The following is a 19,269-nucleotide window of genomic DNA, read 5'->3' on the forward strand; positions in this document are numbered from 1 at the left end:
AGTTTAGTCTGTTTTCGTTTGTCTATTTATTTTGGCGTAGAGTGCCGTGTCCTGTGTTTTTCGTGTTTGTGTAAACCTTTTATTTTGTATTAAACCGGCGCCAACAGGCGTCTTCATCACTTCATTTCATCCGTCCTGTGTTTTGTGTATTTGCATTACCTTTCCTGGTTCTGACGCCGCCCACTTCGGCCGTCTCTGTGACACGTGGTGTCCTGCGTGGGATTTAACAGCGCCTCCAAGCGTCAGACCAGGAGAGGTTTTTTTTTTTGTGTGGGAGAAAAAAAAAAAAAAAAAAAAAGGGGGCGTCTTTGGATTAAAAAAAAAAAAAAAAAGAAAGAAATGGGGAGAAGCAGGAAAGACGATAAAGAGGTGAGGGACAGGGAGGAGGAGTGCCGCCTAAGGGCCAGACATCCCCGGCGATGTAACCAGTCCTTGCCGGGGTGCCTCCTCTGCAACCAGGACCATCTCTTTGCCAATTGTCCCTTCCGCTGCCCCTACCAGGAGGGAGAGGAGGAACTGCCGCAGGAGAGGAAGGTGAGGAGGTGGCAGAGAAGGGGAAAGGGGAAGAGGAAGGCAGAGGTCCCACCGCTGTCTCCACAGCCGCACCAGTCTCCTGCAAGGGAGGAAGAGCCGCACCAGTCCCCTGTATCAAGGGGAGACTACACACCGCTCCCACCTCCACCACCAGGAGACTACACGCCGCTCCTACCTCCATGGGCAGGAGCTGCCTCTGCCTCCGCCACCTCCACCGGCAGGCGCAGAGCAGCAGGAGCTGCCTCTGCCTCCGCCACCTCCACCGGCAGGGGGAGAGCAGCAGGAGCTGCCTCTGCCTCCGCCACCTCCACCGGCAGGGGGAGAGCAGCAGGAGCTGCCTCTGCCTCCGCCACCTCCACCGGCAGGGGGAGAGCAGCAGGAGCTGCCTCTGCCTCCGCCACCTCCACCGGCAGGAGCAGAGCAGCAGGAGCTGCCTCTGCCTCCGCCACCTCCACCGGCAGGGGGAGAGCAGCAGGAGCTGCCTCTGCCTCCGCCACCTCCACCGGCAGGGGGAGAGCAGCAGGAGCTGCCTCTGCCTCCGCCACCTCCACCGGCAGGGGGAGAGCAGCAGGAGCTGCCTCTGCCTCCGCCACCAGCAGAGGGTGAATGCCTGCTGGGTCCCTGTCCACCAGCAGAGGGTGAATGCCTGCTGGGTCCCTGTCCACCAGCAGAGGGTGAATGCCTGCTGGTATCACTTCCCCCACCAGCAGAGGGTGAATGCCTGCTGGGTCCCTGTCCACCAGCAGAGGGTGAATGCCTGCTGGGTCCCTGTCCACCAGCAGAGGGTGAATGCCTGCTGGGTCCCTGTCCACCAGCAGAGGGTGAATGCCTGCTGGTATCACTTCCCCCACCAGCAGAGGGTGAATGCCTGCTGGTATCACTTCCCCCACCAGCAGAGGGTGAATGCCTGCTGGTATCACTTCCCCCACCAGCAGAGGGTGAATGCCTGCTGGTATCACTTCCCCCACCAGCAGAGGGTGAATGCCTGCTGGTATCACTTCCCCCACCATCACGAGGAGAGGAGCTGGAGCTTCCTCTGCCTCCACCTCCATCAGGGGGAGAGGAGCAGGAGCTGCCTCTCCCTGCACCACAAGGGCCAGGACTAGATGCTGGCGGTCCTCAGCAGCCCTTGCATAGGCTGCTGAGGGAAGCACGGGGAAGAACCTCCCGGCTGCAGTGGCCGAAAAGAGGGCCAACACCCGCACCCCAGCTTGTCCTGACTGCCAGCCTCGCTTCGCCCAAGGATGCCAGCCTCGCTTCGCCCAAGGATGCCAGCCTCGCTTCGCCCAAGGATGCCAGCCTCGCTTCGCCCAAGGATGCCAGCCTCGCTTCGCCCAAGGATGCCAGCCTCGCTTCGCCCAAGGATGCCAGCCTCGCTTCGCCCAAGGATGCCAGCCTCGCTTCGCCCAAGGATGCCTCTGCATCGCCTGGGGTTGCCCGCCGCTCTGCATCGCCTGGGGTTGCCCGCCGCTCTGCATCGCCTGGGGTTGCCCGCCGCTCTGCATCGCCTGGGGTTGCCCGCCGCTCTGCATCGCCTGGGGTTGCCCGCCGCTCCGCATCACAGCCGGAAGTACTGTGGCCGGAACCCCACGAAGGGGAGCTGCCGGCCACGAAGAAGGGGGAGGAGGTCTGGAGACCGCCAACCCCAGCAGCAGTTTCGCTGCCGGAGGAGGGGGAGGAGGTCTGGAGACCGCCAACCCCAGCAGCAGTTTCTCCGCCGGAGATCGTGGGGGAGGTCCGGAGACCTGCTCCCTCTGCAGTTTCTTCCCTGCAGGAAGAACGGTGGTTGAAGCCCCACCAAGGGGAGCTGCCGGCGCCGAAGGAGGGGGAAGGTCAGGAGACCACACCCCAAGCAGCCTTTCCGCTGCTAGGACTACCCTGGCAGGAGAATGCTACCCTGCTGACAGCATTACGACCTGTGGGCCCCTGGAAGCCTCTGGTCCTGGCCAAGGACTTTGGGCGGGACTTTTGGGCTTTTAAGGGGGGAGGTGGCCATTGAGGCCATGTGTGCTTTGCACAGGAGGGGGTATATGTAACAAAGTGCCCGCCCCTGTGTATATTATCTGTTATGTGTTGCGTGTGGTGTGTTTAAATGTTGGTGTATAGACATTGGTACACGGGATATAAACGGGTCTGTGTAACACGAGTGTTTAAAAATGTATATGTGTATTTAGGCACGAGGATTGCACAGCACTTCACGTGCAAGTAAAATGTAGTAATATGTGAGCACGGGGAATTGCACTTTATTAATTCACGTGCTGGGATTCAAGTGAATAATTAATTGGTAATTGAATCCCAGCACAATAGTATATATAGATGCACGTTGTCACATACTGGCGGTTGGGTGTTCGGTGAGCGGAGAACGGGATTGGAGACGGAGGAAATAAGCAGCAGTAGTAATAATAATAATAATAAGAGGAGAAAGTATCCGCTCACAGTGTCTGTCCGTGCACCGTTGTGTTAAGTTTAGTCTGTTTTCGTTTGTCTATTTATTTTGGCGTAGAGTGCCGTGTCCTGTGTTTTTCGTGTTTGTGTAAACCTTTTATTTTGTATTAAACCGGCGCCAACAGGCGTCTTCATCACTTCATTTCATCCGTCCTGTGTTTTGTGTATTTGCATTACCTTTCCTGGTTCTGACGCCGCCCACTTCGGCCGTCTCTGTGACAAGGAAGCAGTACTAATCCCAAAAAATAATAACATCGTTATTCCAGTAAAGGTGAAACAAATCCAAGCTGGTTGAAGTAAATGCACAATATCAGTGTTTCAGTAACTCTGATGTCCTATAGTGTATTGTACTTAGCTTTAACTTATTTATTGCTGCTGAAATGAATTTACATAGCAATGCTTGAGATTGACTTGCTTCTTTGTAATCTTGCTCTATAGTTTTCTACATAATCTACACAATCTACATAAATAATTTGAAAATGTATTTTGTTTATTTAGATCTACCACAAGCGTCTCTCAACCCAGGTTTTACTGTAGTGCCTGTTGGTCTCACTGTAACATTGAGATAAAGACAACCAATGAAATACTCGTAATCATACACGTTTATTGCTTTAATCATTTTTCAGTGAAGTGGACTTGGTAGATCATCCTTGCAGTTCTAGTGGATTAATGCTCCATTCTGTGACATTACTGGGTACTTATGGAGAGATGCAGGATATTAAAATATGCATATACAGTAACAGTCATACTGTATGTGTAATTTTGTATTAAGTTTGTTTTGAAAGCTCCCTTTTGAATTTATTTCTAGCCCCCTGCTGTCCCTCCAGAGTAATCTACTGTACAGTATAGTTTCAAAAGTTTACAAATTAAAAACATTATGGGCTGCTGATGTACAGTACATTACACGTTTAAAGCTATATGGCTAGATTATTAAGCGTTTGCTTCACTTTTTGTAAGTGTAATACAAATATATTAATGTTTAAAAACTAGACTGTTTGTGGTGAAAAAATGGTGTTTAACCAAAATATCAGCAAACCTGGCCCTGAATTGTATTATTTCTTAAAATCATGCAAACTGGTTTTTCAGTATTTGTTGTTGATTTTCAGTGTTTTGTATACCTAATTTAATGATGTGACTCGGTATATCATTCTTACCCATTCTGTATATTTTGTTCCTAGGTTCAGTGCTGCAGCCTGCTGATTGAAGGTGCCTTAGAGTAATGGGAAGGATTGACAGACAGAATCATCAGGTACTGTACAGTATTTGTGATTCTTTAAAAAAAAAAAAAAAAAAAAGTAAAAGCTGTACTACTACTATGACTACTACTGACTTTAACATGCAAAATCTGTTATGTAATTCTTGGCTTTGATGGCTGTGGTTAGAGGTTTCTTCCACACAACAAAACATGAAATAAATCACCTATAAAAACCTCAGACCAGTTTCCTGACCATGGGTTACTGCAACTTGTTCATTAATATGAATTGAGAAAAGTTACAGTGAAATGATAAAATCAAGTCCAGAAAAACTTCCTGTCACTTTTAAAAATAAATAGAGCACCTTTACTTTCAAATCAACTAATTCCCAGATTTTTAATCACATTAAAATTAAAACCTTATTTGTATTTCAGACTGGAAGGTGCCCTCTTGTTGGAATAAACAGTGCCAGTAGTTTGTTTTAAAAGTTTCCAAGAAACACTGTATATCCAGTACTACAGTGTACAAGTATAGTATTTACTAACATAAAGTAGGCCACATTTAAGTATAAACTCTTAGTTGTGGTTTTCTGTTATGTTGCTTTAAAATTGAAATGAGTCAATCTGGAGATGACTAATTTATTATTAATAATGGATTTCAATGTCGGTGTTAGAATCACTTTACAGTTCAGGTAGTTTCATTTTAGCAGTCTTATGTGAGCTCCCATGTCGTGGAACTTTTCAGGTCCGCAACTAAAAGAGCCAACTGCACCAGGTGTTCAGAGATATAAAGCTTTATTAGTTTGCGCAAACGAGAACAGCTCAACACATCAGTGTTAGGAAGCCCGAGCAGTGTTCTGCCATACAGAGTTAGCATACAGTTATTATACCTTTACAGAGAGACAGGGTTGTTTCCCTTTCAACCAATAAGCTGGAGCCAGCTCAGTTGGGGTAATTAACAACAGGGGGGACAGGTATTTACGAGGTAACACAATAAAGATCAACACAATAAAGATCAACCGATAAGCTGGAGCCAGCTCAGTTGGGGTAATTAACAGATAAGCTGGAACCATGTTCCTTTTTGTCACACCACCCACAGTTTAGCTCTTTCAGCCACACGTACCTGCAGTTTAATATATTTACTTTATTTCTATAAACTTAATGGATCATAAACTCAAAAGATTTTAAAACATATAACTTGGTGAATAAATGTAGTACAGGGTAGCAACAAACAGGTCTGCTGCCCTACGCCCAGAAAATACTTTTACAACAAATATATTGCTCAGTGTAGAAGTACCAATTGCACAGGCTGTAAGTTCTCTCTTGAAATTATCAACCAGAATTATTCCGGGTTTAAAAGGCATGTCATATGCAGACAGGCTAAAAGAATTGAATCTATTCAGTCTTGAACAAAGAAGACTACGCGGCGACCTAATTCAAGCATTCAAAATTCTAAAAGGTATTGACAATGTCGACCCAAGGGACTTTTTCGACCTGAATAAAGAAACAAAAGAAGCAGGGGTCACAAATGGAGATTAGACAAAGGGGCATTCAGAACAGAAAATAGGAGGCACTTTTTTACGCAGAGAATCGTGAGGGTCTGGAATCAACTCCCCAGTAATGTTGTTGAAGCTGACACCCTGGGATCTCAAGAAGCTGCGTGATGAGATTCTGGGATCAATAAGCTACTAACAACCAAACAAGCAAGATGGGCCGAATGGCCTCCTCTTGTTTGTAAACTTTCTTATGTTCTTATCTTTAAAACCAAGCTGATCGCTTCTCCATTTAGGTGAACATTTATTCAGTTCAGTTCTTCTGTTATAAATAGAAGTGATCACAGTGTAATAAAGTGCAAATTGAAACAATACATTCATCTTTTTACACACCTAAACAAAACCGGGGGTATGATTTGTGTTCATTCCTTCCACAGGGACAGTGCAGGAAGAATATTTATTTAAATCTGCTGAATTTACCTATCCCCCATTAACTTGTGTTTTTCCTGTTTGATAGTTTTCAGTGCACCAGAGCATCTGTATTAATCTTATATATTGTAGAACTCTTAAACTTTGATATTATTGGTTAATACTTCAGATTCATATTTTATTAATTTACAGTTGCTGAGATTAACTACAGTATGAAGTTAATCCTGTGCAACTGACATCCTGAATCGTGCAGCAGGGGTTAATAGAATAGTTCCTATTTAAACTAATATTTTCAGAACAATAGAGTCTAGGTCTGTGCATTTTTACAGGCTCCCTTGTTAACTCACTATCTGACTTTTTTTTTTTTTTTTTTTTTTTATGACACACATAAAAAACTGTAGTACAAGCACAATTTACTGCTAACATGGCCTAATTCATGAACATGAAATATTATGTAGTATTGTATAAAAAAGTTGGATATTCAGGGCCTTCTGCTTTTACATCATGGCATATTTAATGTTTTTTTTTTGTTTTAACAGATTTTTAGTCATGGGAAACGTAGAAAGTCAGAATGGGGACCATGCTTTTTATGGAGATAAACAGGGACAATTGTCCCGCAAGCATATGTCCCGATCACTTCGGATCTCAAGTAAACAATCCCGGCGGTCCAGACATGCTTCTTCAGGAAAAGTTGAACACAGAAACTCAGAAACGAGCACTCGTTCCAGCAGCACCCCCAGCATCCCTCAGTCCTTGGCAGAAAACGGCCTTGAACTGTTTAATGAAACTAACGTCCTAGAGGACTTTGGCAGCCCCATTTGGGTAGACAGGGTGGCTATGAATTTAAGGCCAGTTTCATTCCATACAGAGTCATTAGTTGACTCCAGCATGGATAATAACACAGTACAAACAGCAGCTTCTCTGCCAAGCATGCAGGAGACCAAAGACAGTAGGTTGTTTCAAGGAGAGGTTACTTACTTGCAAAGAACACGCAATGGATCATGTGGAAACGAAAGTGTAAACTTCAAGAAAAAGAGATCCAAATCTGCAGATATGTGGCGGGAAGACAGCCTAGAGTTTTCCCTTTCTGATCTTAGCCAAGAACACTTAACAAGCACAGAAGAAATCATTGATACGACAGAGAAGGACTATCACAAGTGTGAAAGGTTAAAAGCTAACAGCAGTCCAAAAGGTATGGAGACACTGAATTCCAGCCATCGAGCCAACTCATTTGATGAACTGTATGGCCAAAGCAGCCCAAGTGTAATTAATGGTGCTCCCAGGAACAGGTCTGTAAAATACTGTCGGAACCTGGTGTCTCACTCACAGGAGGTTGAAACCTCTGAAGAAACCAGTGATGATAAGGTGCTGTCTCCTTCAGAAGACGATGCTGCCTCTTACGGCGCTTACACTCTTCCCTGCAGGAGATCTCACTGTCTTTCTGAAGGAGCTTCCAGCCAGCAGGTGACCCGTTCAAACAGCATGCAAGGAAGAAGAGCTAAAACCACACAGGTAATTGGGCATGACAGACCTCTTTCCTTTATTTTTAATTTAAAAAAAAAAAATGAAAAAAAAAAAACATGTAATAAACATGTAATAAAAGCCTGTTTCCAGATTCTCAATACAACTGTTTTTAAAAACAAGTCTGTGGGGGCTCCATGAGTGGCGCATCCAGTAAAGGCGCTCCATGTGGAGTGCAGGATGCGCCCTACAGACTGGAGATCCCAGGTTCAAATCAAGTCTATGTCATTGCTGACCGTGAGCGGGGGTTCCCAGGGGGCGGCACACAATTGGCCGAGCACTGCCAGGTAGGGAGGGCTTAGGTCGGCAGGGCAATCCACGGTTCACCATGCACCAGCGACCCCTGTGGCTGATAGGGCACCTGCAGGTATGCAGTGGAGCCATTCAGATCTGTGTTGTCTGGTGTCTTCACTGTGGATCTGCAGTGAGAAAAATGAAGGCTTGATAGGAACATGTTTCGGAGTACGCGTCTTTCAGCCTGTTTCCCGAATTGCCGGGGGGTCCCTCAGCAATTTCTGTATTTTGCCGTTTGGGGATATTCATAGTTTTGAATGTGACTCTTTTTGTCTGAAGAATAGCTTTACTACTAGCTTGTGTCTTTGCAGAAATACCATCCAAGTGCTAAATAAATCCCACTACAATAAATGTGAATTTAATTATAAATTAAATAATGAATAGTCAAATAGTTTACAGTCATCAAGGAGGTGCTACTTCAGTGATATATGGGATGAAGAGCTAGATGCACATGGCACATTTATGTGGCGTTTAGATCTACTTCCTGTGGTTTACGGATGTAAATGTGCAAATCTTCGAGGGCAGAGCTGCAAAAATAATGTTGCATTTTCTTTTATTGAGACTGTCTACAGTGTATTGTGACGCAACATACAGTAAGGAAGATATTGTGTTTTATGTATTACAATATTTTCTTTTTACTCATAGGATGTTACAACATGGGAAGGAAGTGAATATGCAGATAGTGGTATTGATGGGGCAACAACTGATTCGGATCTCAAAACAAGATGCTCAAAAGCTATGTCAGCCACATACTCTCCATCAACATGTACCAGGAGCAGTGTTTTTATTGGAAGTGACAGTGGCAGCAATGTCGGAGATGCCCTTCTTCAAGGGGTCTATGAGAACTTTAGGCGCGAGTTGGAAATGAGCTCCACCAACACAGGGAGCCTGGAAGAAGCGTCTGCAGTGAGTGATGAGCAGAGCAGTGGCACTATGAGCTCGCCTGGGAAGTCTGATATCTTACTTACTGCAGCACAGGGGACGGTACGTAAGGCAGGGGCGCTTGCTGTGAAAAACTTCCTAGTGCACAAGAAGAACAAGAAGGTGGAACTGGCTACACGACGAAAGTGGAAACGTTATTGGGTCTCTTTAAAAGGTGGACATTTTTTTTTTTTTTAACCATGTCTTTAAGGTTATGTTGACATTACTTACTTGGTTTCATTAGTGATAAATTGCATTGTATACAGTAGTGATTAAATGGATGTGTAATTAGCTAAAATGGAGGGCAGTAATAATTGGGGGGTTTACAGTATACCATATCCATAATGTTTTTTCAAGGTGTTAGGGGATTTTGAATTTGAAGATTTACAGTTGTATAAAGTAAGGTCTTTTGTATATTTGATGCTCTAGGACTATGTATGATTCAGAAATTTCAAATATGAATGATTTAGTGATACAGCAAGTTGCTTTTACCTGTCTTTTGTTCATTTTTATTCATATCAACTGACCTCAAAGACATTAGAATTCAACCAGTATGTCTTCAGTTTCATGGGAATTTTATTGTTTTTCAGCTCTTGCATTCTCAGCATTAAGGTGCGTTTTTTTTTAAAATGGACAACTGAGCTTCTTAATCATTCGCAAGGGTTATAAAAGCAGGTTTACAGGATTAAGTGTTTCTGTAACATTGTGTTTCTTCTTTTCTAGGTTGTACATTGTTCTTTTATGAGGCAGATGGTCAGTTGGGAATAGACCATAACAGCATCCCAAAGCATGCAGTTTGGGTAGAAAACAGCATTGTTCAAGCAGTGCCCGAGCATCCAAAGAAAGACTTTGTTTTCTGCCTTAGTAATTCACTTGGGGATGCTTTCCTTTTCCAGGTCTGTACCTATTTATTTTCCTTTTCCTTTTTGTTTGTTTAATTGTGGTTAAAGAAGACTCTTACTTTAATCTCTATCATTGAGCTCTATTTTGTGTACAAGCAATTTAATCAGTGTATTACTAGTAAGAACCGTAATGTAACTGGTCTTCCCTGAAACAATGTCATTTCTTGCTAATTGTATCTTCTCAGAAAATTGCATTTGCTTCCAAATAGCAACTGTTGTGTTTACTTGGAAAGTGTGCATAAGGGATAAGACGGGCAGATTTAAATCAATTTGCAAAACATACCAAAGTAAATCTGTGGAATTGAGGGAAGAAGCCTGGTATTTAATGTCATAATATACTGTATTACAATCCTAGCAAGGCTGTGTCCAGTATGCATGCATTTGGAATTACATAAACAGTACATCCATAATGTTATGTTTTTGCCTAAATACTGTAGTGATTTCAGACACAAAATGCACATTGGAGCATGGTAGCTGTCCAATTCTCCTGTGTTTCCAGAATACTGAAAGACCCTGTATACGTCATTTCAAAATAAAATCCTAATAAAGGTGATCAAAAAGAGTTTAGACAATGTCAAAATGTTGTTTCATTTTATTTATAATCATCAGACTTGTAGTCAGACTGAACTAGAGAACTGGATAACTGCGATTCACTCTGCCTGCGCAACCGCTGTAGCGAGACAGCATCACAAAGATGATACGGTCAAGTTACTCAAGACGGAGATAAAAAAGCTGGAACAAAAAATTGACATGGACGAGAAGATGAAGAAGATGGGGGAGATGCAGCTGTCATCTGTAAAAGACACCAAGAAAAGAAAAACCATTCTAGAGCAGGTAACAGAGAGATCAAAGGCTTATGTAATATTAGAACATATTTTTCTGTCTAACTCTCTACAGGGAGTAAAATAATATAGTCAATACTGAAAAATGTTGATCATTCTTTACATTTCTTCAGTGGGAATCTTCCAAATATATAGGTACAATTATTATTATTATTTTTTTTTTTACAAATATCTAAAAAACTAAGCATACACTTTTGTGTAACTGAGTCGTACCTCGTATGTCTGTTTTAGTTTGGAAAATGACATCCTTGACAAGTATTATATCAATGTTTATTCTCCTTGTTGCAAGTCTGTATTGAGACAATATCTAATAGCTCAGAGACTAGGCACTCTGTTGGCAGGTGCTTCTGTATCCAAGACTGCACAAATTACTGCTGCTTAATGAGAAACAGACACTCAGTTCTAGAGATCAGTCGATAATCATTGAGAAATGATCACGTGTCCTCCAAGATCAATTTAAAAACATTGCAGACTTGTCAAGTCTAATCAGTACTGCCTTGGCTGGTCATGGTTGCCTTACACCGTACTGATACATTACAGCAGACCTTTCACCATTTTGTGTTCAGGGGAGTTTAAATAGATAAAATTATTAAAAAAGAATAGATTTTAAGGGGTCACAAAACCTTTGAGCTTTGGAATTCTCTCCATCAGCATACCCTTTGTCAGAGAGTTCATTCGGTGTCTCAGATTATAATGAAAGACCAAAGCAAATGTTTGCCAGGTCAAGTTTCAATTGCACAATACCTTATGTGTGAAATAGAGGTAAAGGCCCTTAATCGTAGAGGACGAAGCAACAGTTATACTGCCTGTCCTGCTGTTTTTATAACCAAGGTGTGGTCGAAGGTTTCAGTAAACAAGAAAATGATGGTCTAACAAATTCATCCTGAAAGATTAAAGGATTTTCACAAATATTCCATCTGAAATGTTTCCTTGAAAAAAAAAAAACTAACATTATTTTAGTATTTTAAGAGTTTTGGTTAGTTAATTGTTGCAATCTGGTTAATTTGCAGTTAGGTATGTACAGTAAATTGTACATGTTCTGTACGTGGCAGGCTTTATCTTTGGGAACCACTTGTCCAGTTCTGACAAAACTACCCCTGGTTACTTTGCCTGTAATGTATGTATACCGTTAGTGAGGTGAGATGTATGCTTTAACGTTCTTTCTTTCTATTAGAACTCATTTTAAATCTGAAAGTACCACTATAGCAATTTTTGTAATACTGTAATCTCCAACTACAGTATCTAAATGGTTAAAATAAATAATGTAAAATAACATTTTGCTTGCCAAGTGGTGCTAGGGATTTGAGCACTTCCATTACTTTTGAAAGCTGGGCTTTCAATCCTCTGTTGCTCTTTCATTTGAGGGGTCAGGCACTGAAGCTTTCCATCCTATTTGTCAGTTATAAAGTAAATCATTTAAGATCTTGAAAGTCACCTCTGTAACAACAGCAGAGTTTCCAGGTTATTTTGTAAATAGTTTTAAAGCCATAATTGAAGTTGAAAGACTTTCTCTTCAGTTTTATCTTACTTGTACATGTTTAGGCACACAAAGATATACCATACTATCAAATTAGATCTACCATGCTCTCTGAGCATCCCAATATCTCATAATCATAATAGTCTTAACTTGGACTGTTTAAAGAATTACTAATATTTACTAATATTTGCTTCATTTATTTCTGATTCATCTTCCTAAAAAGGTGCATAGAACGATTAGAACATTTTATTCATCAGCATTTACTATCTGCACACCACTTCAGAATCCTACTGTGGTGTTTCACTCACTTTTCCATGTTAAACTGAGATCCCTGGCAGAGTGTGCTTTTCCTAGTGAAAGTATTAAATACAATCTGACACAATTAATATTTTTTTCAGTGGTCATTCCTGGTGTGATTTTATTATTTTTTCCAAATCATGAGAAATACATTTCATTATGTTCTTTTCCTAATATTTTTTCAACCTAAAACGAGCTATGAAAGAGATTCATTGTTATTATGCCGGCTGTTTTTACACTTTTTTTAAGCACCTGTCCCAGTAATTACCAGCAATAAATACTGTTTTTTGTTTGTTTGTGTTCATTGATAGATATTTTTATGGGAGCAAAATCTTGAACAGTTCCAGATGGACCTTTTTCGCTTTCGCTGTTATTTATCAAGTCTTCAAGGAGGAGAATTACCAAACCCAAAAAGGCTTCTTGCATTTGCTAGTCGTCCGACCAAACATGCCATGGGACGCCTCGGGATTTTTTCGGTGTCCTCCTTTCATGCTCTGGTAAGTTTGCTGTTTGTATCTTAGTAGTCATTGCTTTTATTTTCCACACATTTACTGCTGATATATCATACTTTGCAGGTGTGCTGATCCCAGAGGTTAGGAATATAGTTGCGGCGACTGCACATATGTACAATTTGTTACCATTACATTTTGAGTTCTTTCTTGAGAAGCAATCATCCAGTTGTAATGGCACTTTGTATGGACATTTATTAGCACAGTATGGACCCTGAAGCAATGGTTACCTAGGCTGGTTGGTTACATCCTGGATACCTTGCAAACTATATCATGTCACTGCTTATATGTTTTAATTAATTGTTTTACAGGAAAGTAGTATTTAATGGTCTATGTTTGTTTGTTCATTTATCCCAAAGGAACAGTGTTCCTTTGGGACAAATGTATTTTTGATTTGTGAGAATTGTGGCTTTTGGCTGTGTACCATCTTTTAATTATGCATCTAAAAGTATAAAGAATAAACAAGGCGTTACAAAGTTTAAAAATAATGAACCATGTGCAAACAAACCCATGAATATATTTGAGATAACATCAGTAAAGCACAAGCAAGACAAAAAAAAAAAAAAAAAATGCAACAAAAAATAGAAATGTAAACTTTCTGGATGTATGTGTGTGTGTGTATATATATATATATATATATATATATATATATATATATAATATAATATTCAGTAACAATTTCTGAATTGATTAATTGTGAACATATTCTATAACATTGCAGACAATGCCATGACTGCCACGTACATATTTTCTATTAGATCAATTCATTCAGGGATTGTTTTACCAGGTGGCTCTTTACCTTAATTGTCAACAGACTATGCTTCACAAACGTCTTTTAGATTTGCAGCCTCTTGTTTCCTACGCTTACCAGTGTTAATGAAGGGGCTACAGGCTGTTCGGATAAATCAGATGCAGGCAGATCGGTAACTGGCATTTCTTGACTAAACTCATTCTCAAGGAAATCAGGGTCTAAATCAAAACAATAGAATTTATTTCAGACATTTTAAAGTTGCTATAAAACACTTCAGTGGCAGTATTAGTTTGAGCTGCCAAAGCACAGCTCAGTTCTGAATTTAAGCAGCACATCACTGGATTGGAATGTAAACAAAGACATTCAAAACTAGTGCCGGTAAGCATGTTATCCCACTCATGTTATCGCATTCAAAAGGGTTAACAAAAATGTATCCCACACTAGATATACCCATGCTTGTGATGTATATAGATTATAGGGGTGCTGTAGCACCACTATAGTTATGGTTTCAGTTCTTTGATGGATTTGCCTGAAATTTAGTATGCACTGACCCCTTGTGTAGATGTGGACAGTAACATTCCAGTCGCTAGGGCGACTGAGTGTACCTGCATTTTGTTTCTTTTGTTTCGTGTAAAAAATATGAATCCGTTCAAAACGTATTCACATTTTCATCCCCCATTTGTAATGGTATTTGCACTTTTTTTTGGATAGATGTCTGCTAAAAATATTATTTTTTGTGATGGCCACTATTTTTTGTCAGACTCTATTCTTTTTTTGCGAGGTCAGTTGTGGGTCGTTGCATTCGTTTGGACACCCGATGGTTTGCCATGAAATGTTTAGATTTTAAATTATTTTTTTGCGAATGCGAAAGAAGAATTGGACCTGATGAAAAAGGATTTCGCCATCTACTGCCGACCCCTCCCTCTATTCTACAGCAGCCTGCCTGTCAGATTCTGAGTGTGTGTGTGTGTGTGTGTGTGTGTGTGTGACGTCCCCAACGGAGTGGATCCAGATGGGTCTATAGGTGATGAGTGGACGGAGTCAGCATCTCTAGAGCTGAGAGCGAGCCACCCAGTGAATTAAAATCTGTGTATAGCTTTGTTTCTGTTCAAGGAGTTATAGCAGCTGGCCTGCATAGTAATACAAAAAAAAAAAAAAAAAAAAAAAAAAATCGATAGAATCTAAAAAAATAAATAAAAATAAGCCCAATGATAATTTGGTCTTTTTTTGAAGCATTTTTATTATTATTTTAGTAAATGTAACACATTTTCCCTTCTGTTTCTAGCAGAACCTGAGGCACCAAAGATATTAAGCCTTTCGAATCTTGTTACAGGTACCCAAGAATACTGTGACTATTGACAAGTTGTTGCTTAACATGCTGTCGTAGGCAGAAATCAGAGAAAATAAATTCCACAGCATTTTTTCTTACTTGCTTATTGTGATGTATTGTATCCCTATGCATCTGTTCATCCAGTTCAACATGAATCCGGGTTTGTCCAAAAGTTTTGAGTGTTACATTGGCTCGCAAGTGACTTTGGGAATGCTCATTTTTTTGTACTGACTTCCTCGATTGCTGTAGGCAGTGCTGTTCCATGTCACCTTGTTTGTACTGGACAAAATGCAGCTACTGGTAAGCCACAGATACCTTTCATATTTTAATATAAGTCAGTCAAGAAAATAAGTGAGGCTACGTTGGATAGTAAATACAACATTATGTATTTTGTTTAAATATAGTCGATACAGTATACACAAATAAATAAATAGAAAATGTTCATACCGTATAATTAGCAGTTTTTCTGTCTCCTTCTGGTTTGCAGACTGCTGCATAATCCAGTTTGTATCTGAACAGAATCCATATATAGCTGAACAATTAAACAAAACCTGAAATTTTACTTTAAACACTTCAAATAAAACAAATGTGAAAGTGGCATTGTAAAATGAATTACATACAACAGAAAATGTTCAATATATAAAATCTGTCTAAAAATCACTAAACATTTCCAGCAAGTTGGGCACTGTTTTAGCAAGGCATTTCAGAATGACGTGCTTGCCTTTTTTTCTGTCCCACGAGATTCTGACTCGCATAATGTCTTCAGAGCGTTTTTGACCCAGATGGCATTCCATAAAGATCACTATGCTGTCTAAAACTTTTAAATACAGGCTCAAGAGCTGCTGTGTTGATAAATTATATGTATTGTGACAGATTACCTTCTTGTCACAGGTGTCCGCTCTCACCAGCCCATCTTGTTGTAAGAAAATAAAGCACTCGCACAATTGCTTTCCATGAAACAGGACAGGGCCTGTGTGTTTATTTATTTCCAAACAAAATAAACCAAAACAAAAAGCCAAACTAAACTTTTCAGAGCTCTAACTAAACTTTTCCGACTAACCTGACTAACCACCGGACAGCTAGTGCGTTTTACCGGTCTCCAACCAAACAACTCTGTTTTAATTTACCTCATTTCCTTTGTTCAAGTACACCACACCCAAACTCTGTCTCCAACCAGCAGAACACACAAAGTGTGGCCTTGTTATTCACCACCATGATCAGTCATAGCTGATTTAGTATTTTCTCAGTTATCATTCATTATCCCATAAATTATCCAATTTAGAAGGCCTTTAGTAAGATGGCCACCAGATACCTTCAGCTTTCCCAAAGTGGAGTGTTCCCTCCTAATTCCCCAGGGTCCTTTAAGCTCAAGTATTATTCTTGACCCATAATATTTATTTTAAACCACACTTATTTAATTTAAATTTCCCTTGGCTAATAAACCATTATCATGTACAAGTCTATTAATTAACCCATCTCTAGTTTGAATTCTCAAAATGCATTGTCCAGTTAGTTTACATTGTCATTTTACATTTTGTTTTCTTTAACCAATCGCTCACTATATATATATATATAGTGAGCGATTGGTTAAAGTTATATATAATTGTAATAATATTGCTACTGCTAAATGCGACTAAGACTCAAACCATGTTATATTGTTCTAAAAAGAAAAATGGATCGATGAGCATCTTGCATTTAATTATCACATTGATAAACTGCTTTCAAAATTAGGACCTAAACTAGGTTTCTTTTTTAGGAATAAGAAGTTTTTTTCTCAGGCTGGCAGATTAAAGTCAGTGACTGTTATTATTCTGCCGGTTTTGGACAAAGGTGATTTTATCTATCAGTTTGCTTCCAAGCAGCCTTTTCAAACATTTGATGTAATATATAACACTATGTAACACAATTTTTGTTCCTGGGTAGTAAGTGTCAAAAGTATAGAAAATGGCTATTATTCCCCACAAAGTTTGCTTTTTTGTGACCAGGACAATGATATTTCAAAATATCACTATTTCCAATGGGAAAACAGGCAAATGTGTGTCTTTGTTCACATAAAGTCAGAAAAAAACAACATATGAATCCAAATTAATATGTATTTATACTAAAGTAATACAAAAATGACTATAAAAGATTTAGAAGTGAGTAGTTTTTCGTGATTTACAATTATACTGTAAATAGTATACAGGCTTTATCACTGGTATTGCTTTGTTTTTTAAAGTTATTAAAGGCATGGTTCCTGATTCTCTCAGTACTTTGGTGAAAAAGGTCAATACTGGCTCTAGTTTGCGATCTCATGATTCTTGTAGTTTGGTAGTCCCAAGGATATGGACACGATTAGGAGAATTGGCTTTTTCTTATCGACTCCCAAAAACCTGGAACACTTTCAGATGGGTTAAGAGTAGAATTTGATAACCTCTCATTTGTTGGTTGTAAAGTGTGTATTAGGGATTGACTTAAAACTCCTTGCCATTGCTTTTCTTTTAGCCCACATTGAAAGAAAAAAACGCTGTATTACTGCTCCTTTGTTTATTGGCTGTTACTGTCTAAGGCTGGACCACACAAATATAAATTGTGGTGCTTTATGTATGATTGTGGCTGTGTATGACAGGACCCCCTTGTAAATGAGGCCTCAGCCTCAATGGGTTAATTTCCTGTATTAATAAATGAATAAATAAATAAAATTTGCTACAGATTGGCATAGTTGCACACATTGCACAAGATTCACTGGGAATTGTTGACAATGGCCGGTTAATGTCCGAAGTACTTTACATTTATGTTAAGAAAACAACATTGCCCAAAATGAGCGGTTATTGACGTCAATGACAGGGCACTGTTGTCAGAGAGCAATTGCCCAAGAGCAATGGCCAGTGACAGCATTGGCCAATTTTCAGTCTTTGGCCGTAACATATATATATATATATATATATATATATATATATATATATATATATATATATATATATATATATATATATATATATATATAAATAAAATCTATCCTTTTTTTTAAGACCATGAAAAAGTGGTTGTGGAAGGGGTGTGGGTAATTCACTGACCAGGAGACAGACAGGTGTAAGTGAAAACACCACACAGATGCCCAGTTTTATTTCAGGGGCGCGTTGGGTTTCTTTAGTCCACAGAGGGCGCTGTTGGTCCGTAGTCTGCTTACCAACTATGGTAAACAAAACCACGGGAATACCAAGCAAGGGTAAACAGTTCAGGTGCACTCGCAGGTGCTTCAAAACAATACTGCAAAAATCGAAGGCACAAAGAAACAGGAAAAATAAAACAGTAACAAAACTATAAAGAAAAGGTGCTGCACTTTGCAGCAATATCCCGGTCGCCGCTGCCCGTGCGACCCGGATCACCGTCCTACGCTGCCGGCTACCTAGCCTGCTCAGCTATCCTTATTCAGGGATCTGCCTAAGGGTTCCCCTCCCTCACTGTCTCGCTCTGAACCTCCGTTCCGTTCGGTCGTGGACCAGCGTTTCCGCGCACTCTGCACGTTTAAAAGGGCAGATCTGAGGAAACAACAGAGCGTTAATTTATAGGACTAACAATCTAGACATTGGTCTTGTGAGCTGTTCACAAGAAAGGAGTGCAGTAAAGAATTAGAAACCTCAGAATTTTCATCAAATAATTAGGACGTTCCATTGCACCACACAGTAAGGAAAATGAAACAGAAGGAAAGGTAAATAAATTAGAAATATTTAAATATCTAAAATAACAATAAAGGCCCAGTTTACCACTTTCTAATTGCAATAAAAACCTAATTTGTCATGCTTTACCTTGTAATCCTTGTCCATACGGTAGGGTCTTCTCGTATGGCCTGGCTTCATCAGACAGTAATGCCCCCTAGATTTATATTGCTTCAGTAGAACATCATGCCACCTCTCCACTGTCTGTAGCCTGTGCTCTTAAATTTTAAAAAGTCTGAAAGATTCCCAAACACTGTAATTCGTCCAGCACTACTGAAGAATCAAATTTTTCTGGGCCACGTTTTGATACGATGGACTGAGGATTTTGTTTTCATTTTAGTTATTTATTTATCCTACCCCAGAATTGCCAGGTTTTATTATTTTTAGCGAGGCACACCAGGTGAGGTTTGAGCGCTAGTGTGTTTGTAACCACAGGACTCTGTGCTCTCTTGTTGGTTCTGGTTTGTGATCTTGGATTTTGCACTTCTTGTTACTCGAACAGCGCACTGCTAATACTCTTTTGTCCCTTTTTTAGAGAAATGTGCTGGCGAGCCTTCTGTCTCTGGTATTTACAGTACAATGTTTAGTTTTTTTTTTTTCCTATTAAGATTTTTACACAGTAACTGGATTATTT

At 40.3% G+C, this 19,269-nt stretch overlaps 1 protein-coding gene across 2 annotated transcripts in view; it reads left to right on the top strand.

Moving 5' to 3' along the window:
* Positions 1-19,269, top strand: part of LOC121327843 (T-lymphoma invasion and metastasis-inducing protein 1-like) — a 108,874-nt gene that overhangs the window by 51,416 nt on the left and 38,189 nt on the right. For both annotated transcript variants that reach the window (XM_041272099.1, XM_041272098.1), the window contains exons 2-7: positions 4,158-4,228; positions 6,633-7,605; positions 8,554-9,004; positions 9,553-9,725; positions 10,341-10,565; positions 12,659-12,844. In XM_041272099.1, coding sequence (XP_041128033.1) covers positions 6,643-7,605; positions 8,554-9,004; positions 9,553-9,725; positions 10,341-10,565; positions 12,659-12,844 — 1,998 coding nt within the window. In that variant the 5' untranslated portion in view covers positions 4,158-4,228; positions 6,633-6,642. The remainder of the gene's footprint in view (positions 1-4,157; positions 4,229-6,632; positions 7,606-8,553; positions 9,005-9,552; positions 9,726-10,340; positions 10,566-12,658; positions 12,845-19,269) is intronic.

Source organism: Polyodon spathula, chromosome 15, assembly GCF_017654505.1.
Source record: "Polyodon spathula isolate WHYD16114869_AA chromosome 15, ASM1765450v1, whole genome shotgun sequence".
Taxonomy (NCBI): Eukaryota; Metazoa; Chordata; class Actinopteri; order Acipenseriformes; family Polyodontidae; genus Polyodon; species Polyodon spathula.